The sequence below is a fragment of the Pithys albifrons genome, chromosome 1 (genome assembly GCF_047495875.1).
Source record: "Pithys albifrons albifrons isolate INPA30051 chromosome 1, PitAlb_v1, whole genome shotgun sequence".
In the NCBI taxonomy this organism is placed as follows: Eukaryota; Metazoa; Chordata; class Aves; order Passeriformes; family Thamnophilidae; genus Pithys; species Pithys albifrons.
In genome coordinates, this window is record NC_092458.1 from 32,953,484 (window position 1) to 32,960,192 (window position 6,709).

Genomic DNA, 6,709 nt, shown 5'->3' on the forward strand with positions numbered 1-6,709 from the left:
ATTGCAAGTCGTTTGGGGAATATGCATATCTTCTCTATTTTCTTTCAACTCAAAGGCTTCCTAAAGTGTTGGGTGGCTTTGTGGCGCTTTTTTGTTTTGTTTTGTTTTGTTTTTGTTTTTCTGGACAGGGAAGCCGAGCTGGAAGAGGTATTTCTGTTCCAGTAACCGGTGGATGTTATAAAAGCATTTGTTTTGCAGTCGCCACTAAGCCCATCACATGCATTACAGCAGGTTTCAGAGAACCCTTGGCATAAAAAAGAAACAGGTCGTGCAGTTTCAACACGTTTTATTATATTTCTGTATGCATTACTCTCAAAACATATCACAAGAAATGATGAAACCACTTAAACCTTCAAATAAAAAATCTGAAACAGTTTATGCTCACAATTGTACATATTTATAGTTAAGAAACATTCTTTATAAATACTGTTTCCTCTGTAGCAAGTTAATACCATAATTTAATTACAAATGGATAAATATGGTAACAGGTATTTACAGGAGGAAGGGTGTTATTACGGAAAAGCTAACGGCACGACGTTTATTTTTCCTCACAATCTTCCGAACAGGAACTAACAAATTGAACTTGCAAAAGCACTAAAACATCACATGTAAACCCAGCTAACAGAAAAATACATTCACAAGCGTTGTTGTTTGTGTGTGTGTCTGTAAGTAACAGAATGGAGACTTTGGCACGGTATTTCTTTCCCAGTCTATAGTTGAAATGCAGTTTACAATCAAGTTGCCTCTTAAAAAGGAACACAATATTCAAGATATCACAATTACAAAAGAAACCATTTTTTTTCTTCCACGTTACTTTTTTTAAAGGGGTGAACTAAAGAAGGAGAAAAGAGGGAGGTGGACAAGGAGGCCGAGAGAAAAGAAAACAAGTCCATCACTTTCTCGAGGAGGGAGGAAGAGGGGGAAAAACCAGAAACCAAAAAAAAAAAAAAAAAAAGGAAGAAGAAGAAAGGGACCAAGGGACGAATCCGCAGTTTACGAATGGGACAAACTTCTATACACCGAGAATCCAGGAAAACTCCTTCCCCACCTCGCCGGAGGAAGGAGAGGGCCGCTATATACACAGTTCGTGGGGCGGGAGGGCGCTGGCTGCTCCGGGCGGGGAGGCACAGGGGCCGGAGGAGTCTGAGTCTCTGATCTTTTGTCTGAAGGCTCCAGAGGGAGAGTTTCTTTCCGCCAGCTTGGGAAGCTTTTTACTGGGTGATGTGTTGGTGGCGTCTGGGGTTGTTTTTTTCCCTTTCTCTCTCCCCTTTCCGTTCCTTTATAGATTTACGCATTCTCTTACGTTTTTCGGCACGTACGTTTTGGAATATTTTTTGCTGGTTCAAAACGTTCTCAAAAATGAAAATTAAAAAAAAAAAAAAAAGAAAAATCCAACCAAAGAAGAAGACGCGAAGGCGGGAGGGTGTAGGGAGATGAAGGCCCTCCGTCCCCATCCTGTTCGGCGGTCATTTCGCTGCCGGCGGGTGTGGCTGCATCTCCCGGCGCATCTCCAGCGGGCTCGCTCGCTCCCTCCTGCCCGCCGCCGTCGCCGCCGAGGAGGGGAGGGCGCAGCGGGGCCGTGCAGAGCAGTTCGGCGGGGCCTTACACGTACCACTCGTTGAAGTTGGAGGAGAGGCCGCTGTGGCCGCCGCCGCCGCCGCTGGCGCCGCCGCCGCCACCGCCGCTGCCCCGATGCACGGCGGACACGGCCGCCGCCGCTGCCGCCGCTGCCGCCGCCGCCGGGGATAGGTTGCTGGTGCTCTGCGACTCGGCGCTAGGGGACACCAGCCCCGGGGGGGTGGAGGACTCGTAGCCGGAGCTGGCGGCCGGGGAGGATTCCGAGCCTTGCGGGGACGACTCGTGCACCTGGGGGGCAAAGGCAACACGGCCGTGTGGAGGGGGGATGGGAAGGCCGCGGCCGTTCCCCGGGCGCGCCCCCCGCCACCGGCCTGGCTCGCCGCCTCCCCTGGGCCCCGCGCCCGCCGCCCGCCGCCCCGTCGGGGCGCCCGGCGCGGCGCGGCCGCCCTCCCGCCTCCCGCCGCCGGCAGCGGGTCCGGGTACCTTCATGTGTTTCCGCAGGGAGCTGGGGTGAGTGTAGGACTTGTCGCACATCTTGCACAGGTAGGGCTTATCCGAGGTATGGACGTGCATGTGCTTCTTGCGGTCGCTGCTGTTGGCGAAGCGACGGTCGCAGCCTTCGAACTCGCACTGGAAGGGCTTCTCCCCTGCAAGAGAGCGGCGCAGCTCCTGGGTGAGCGCGGTCGCCCCCACGCAAACCCCGCGCGGCCCCGCGCCTACTTTCCTCCCTCCTCCCGCGCCTCACCCAATCGCTTCGTTCAGCAGTTTCCCAAAGTAAGAGGCCGGTTGTGTCCCAGTACCCGCAGCGCCGGAGGGCCACGCTACTCACTCGTTGCCCTGCAGCGAGGGAACCCTCGTCCCCCACCTGATTTTACTACCAAAACCCTCTGGGCAACTCCGTCCCGGTATCTTGCCTGATTTTAGTTCTACTGGTGCCGACACATGCAGCCGGCCCCGAAAGACATTGAGGAAGAAGGGTGATGATAAAGATAAAAAACAAATACAAAAACCCCTAACCCCCCAACAACGACAACAAAAACCCAAACAAAAACCCCGAGCAGCATCAAGCCGTTTCGCCTCGGTACCAAATCCGCTATCCTGTTAAACTGGAAACCATTACCAACAGATTTAGGGACGGGCATATTGTTTCGTGTATGGATATTCGAGATAAACGCACATCCGCTGGGAAAACTGAACGTCTGTAAAATACTTCATTTAATTTTCATAGGGATTCCTCTCACTCGGCTGCCAGAACTCCAAATACCGGGGCGTAATTTGGAGGTGAGAACTCCACATGCCCCCGCCTTTGGAGGGGGAAGCATTTAACATTAAATTCTATTAGCACCCAAATTGTTTCTTAAAGACATCCGTTCAGACACAATGACTTCAGTGCGGGCATCTCATGCAAATACATTTCTCAAATTTTAAACCTTGTTAAAGCTCGTCTCGCACCTCGCATTGGGCTTAGCACTTGAGAAAACAATAGGCCTCGAGATTTTTAGCCTTTCTCCGGGTAAATATTTGGAGTGGAAGTCGCTAAAATATTTGGCTGTCTTTTATGAAATAGTCTGGCACGGTGTGAGCCGGCAGGAGTGGTAAATGAATAATAGATGAGGCGGGAGGATGCGTTAATTTTTGTTACCCTTCGGCTCAGGCCATTTTCCATCGGGAAAGCCAGGGCTCCCTCGACCCTCTTCCACCTGATAGGGGTGGAAGTTTCCGAGACTCAAATCCTCTGTTCCCTATTACATAATTTAATAAACTGTTGCAAAAACACCTTAAATCACATCGAGTGAGACTTTAAAAACATTTTTTAATAAGAAAATTTTATTGCCTTGCTCACACCATTTAAATTTAATGGAAAGCATTCCCAGAAAGGGACTTTTTGCCACTTCCAATGGGATTTAGGACTAATGACGGATTTTGCACGTATTTATATGGTTTCTCTCTCTCAGTATCCACACATAAAAGCCATGCTCACAAGCGCTGAAGTCGTACGCAAATACGTTGCGTATAGTAAATGTATAAGTCGTTTCATGCGGATGGATGGATGGATGGATGGATGGATGGATGGATGGATGGATGGATGGATGGATGGATGTCTTCCCGTATTTTAGCAGGACGGCTGAATTTAGATCGCACTGTACTCCGCGTTTCTGCGGAAAGACCCCGCCAAGCCTCGGCAAGAATCTACACCTCTCATCCCACAAATTAAAACAAATCAGTAAAATGTCCTTTTCAAATCTGGGATGACGGGGAGTGTGTTCTGGTGGGGAGGAAACCAAAACAAACGAGCCGGGGGTGGGGAGAAATTAAACTGGAGGCTTATTTTATCACTCATCATTTTACATCACTCTGCCTGAGTCTCTATCAGTTTATACAAATATATATATGCATATATAGGCACGGGCAGAAGGGGGAAATCTGCCGAACGAAACCGGAATTACCTGTATGCGTCCTTTTGTGAATTTTGAGATTTTCTGATCTGGCGAAAACTTTTCCGCAGCCAGGGAAGGGGCAAGGGAAGGGTTTCTCTCCCGTGTGCACTCGGATATGATTGACCAGTTTGTATTTCGCTTTGAACGGCTTGCCTTCGCGGGGACACTCCTCCCAGTAGCAGACATGGTTGCTCTGCTCGGGTCCCCCAACGTGCTCCACTGAGACGTGAGTGACCAACTCGTGCATCGTGCTGAAAGTTTTATTGCAACTTTTTTTGGGGTTGTTCAGCTGCTCGGGGTCGATCCACTTGCAGATCAGCTCTTGCTTGATGCACTGCTGCCGCATATATCGGAAAAAGGCACCTGGGTGGTGGTGGTGGTGGGCTGCCATGTTCATGCCCATATTCATATTCATGGGGCCGTACTGGTTGTGCAGCTGAGCCGCCGAGTAAGGGTCAGTCCTGGGGCTGGAGACCTGGCGGTACTGATCCGAGCGGGCGAATACCTCCCCCGGCAAGCCCAGTCGCATCTGTCCGTTGAGGACGTTTTGGGAGGCGTGGGGGCCGTGCTGGTCATGGATGCCCGGGAAAAGGAGGTGGCTCTGAGCGTCCGTGTGCGGATGATGCAGGCTGCCGGCCGCAGGGCCGAAGATGCCGTGCTGTCCGCCGGCCGGCGACGAGTCTCCGAAGCCCCGGCTGCGAAACAAGAAGTCCCGTGTGGAGTTGAAGGGGGCTCCGGAGTAGGAGCCGACATGGGCTGCGTGGGGCCCCAGGGCGGCGGCGGGGTAACCGGGCGCCTGCGAGGTGAACGCCGAGCTCTGGCCGGGGGAGAGGTCGTGGGCGCCGGCGTTGAGCTTGAAGGCACCCATGTGCGCCGCCGCCGAGTCCACGAAGCTGTTCTGCGCCGCCAGGCTCAGCTCCCGGTCCTGCATCTCCGCCGCGGCCGAGTGGTGGTGCCGGGCGAAGGTGCCCACGCCGAGGGCCGGGAACTGCGGGCCGGCGTCCAGCAGCATGGTCCGCGCCGCTCCGGGGACGCAGCCGCCGCTGCCGCCTCCCCGCTACCGCCGCCCGCCCAGCCGGGCGCGGAGCTGCCGCCGCTCCGCTTTCCCCCGGCAGCCGCCGCGTCCCCCCGCCTCCGCCGCCGCCCGCACCCGCACCGGCCCGATGCCGCCGCTGCCGTCGCCGGCGGAGCCGTATCCGGAGCCAGGCAGAGCAGAGTCCAAAGGCGAGTGGAGAATCAAAGTGTATTAAAGGAGCTGAGGCGGGGGCGGGCAGGGGAGGGGAGGGGGAGCAGGGGAGGGACGGGGCTGGGGACTGGGGGGGGGGGCAAGGCTCGCCTCGCCGTTCCCTGCGGCACACACGCACGCACACACACACACTCACACACACTCACACACACACACACACACAGATCCGCGCACACGCCGCCGCCGCCCTCCCCTTCCTCCGCCACCACCGGGATGTCAGCGCCGCCGACCCCCGCCCGCCTGGCCCCGCGCCGCTCCCCGCGTGGGCCGCGGCCCTTCCCGCCGCCTCGGGCCCCCCGCCGCTCCCGGGCTCCCGCTTCTCGTTTTATCCTCCGCCGGGCATGAGCGGTGTCTCTCACGGAGAAAAACTTGCAGCCGCGGGTTCCCACGGAGTGAAGGGACCCCGGGGGTGCCCCGCGCCTCTCTCGACCTCCGCGGCGGAGGGGCGTGGGGAGGGGACGAAGAGGGGGATGCCGGAGGCGGATTAAAAACAATAAGGGCGGCAGTGGGGGTGGGGAGGCGGGGGGCGGGAAGGGGCCGGGAGTCCTGGAGCTGCGCGGCCGGGGCGGCGGAGTTGCAGTCCCGCTCCGCCCGCGCCCTCGCTGCCTTTCGCTCCTCTGTTTATTTCGGTGGGTGCTACTGAGGCGGCGGCTTTTTATTGCCCCCTTCCCCCCCACCCCTTTTTCTTCCCTCCCTCCCCCGGCCTCTTTCCTTATCCCCGCCCGCACTGGCGGCTCCTCTCCCGACGCCGCCTTCCCCCGCCGCCCGGCCGCTCTCCCGGCTCCCGCTCATTGGCCCGAGCCGCCCCGTCCATCCGGGCGTCCCCGGCCACCGGCTAATGGCGGCGCGGCCGCCCCGCGCCCTGCCCGCCCCGCCGCCCGCCCCGCGCCCCGCCGCGCCGCCGCCGATCGTCCCGCGGCCGCCCGGCCCCCGTACGGCCCCGCACCGCACGGCCCCGCGGCGCGCCCGTGGCCGCCTTCAGCCCAGCACCACCGGTGGCTTCTTGATTTTTTGGGGAGTCGCCCACCCCACCCCCCTCGCCTCCCCTGCGGCGAGGGGAAGGGGTGGCTTGGGGAGAGGCGCGGCGATCTCGGGAAATATCGATGTACGCTTGGGCATGTGATACTACCTCGGGAGGCAAACAAACAAAGCGAGGGGCTTAAAATACAACCCCTGCAGCCCCTTTCCCAATTCCGGCTAAAGCAGATGAAGTCCGTGATCGATAAAGGGAGCGAGGGGGAAAATCAAATAAAAGTCACGTTGGCGGTGCGACGGTGGCTAGGACAAAAAAAATCAAATTAAATAAAATTAAAATGAAAGAGGTAACACGGTCGTCCTGGTTGTTTGGACTTTAAAATCATTTATGTGGGAGCAGAGCAGTCGATCTGCGAACTGCCTGTGTTGTGATGTGCATCTGAGAGTAGACGCTTTAGGAGTTTCTTCCTTG

At 56.6% G+C, this 6,709-nt stretch overlaps 1 protein-coding gene across 1 annotated transcript; it reads right to left on the minus strand.

The window, feature by feature from the left end:
• Positions 1-276: 276 nt before the first annotated feature.
• ZIC2 (Zic family member 2) lies at positions 277-5,508 on the minus strand. The gene is made up of 3 exons (XM_071570357.1): positions 4,026-5,508; positions 2,062-2,225; positions 277-1,866 (listed from the first exon to the last, which is right to left on the minus strand). Exons 1-3 carry the CDS (start codon positions 5,026-5,028, stop codon positions 1,603-1,605), a joined length of 1,431 nt encoding a protein of 476 aa, XP_071426458.1. The 5' UTR covers positions 5,029-5,508; the 3' UTR covers positions 277-1,602.
• Positions 5,509-6,709: the final 1,201 nt, after the last annotated feature.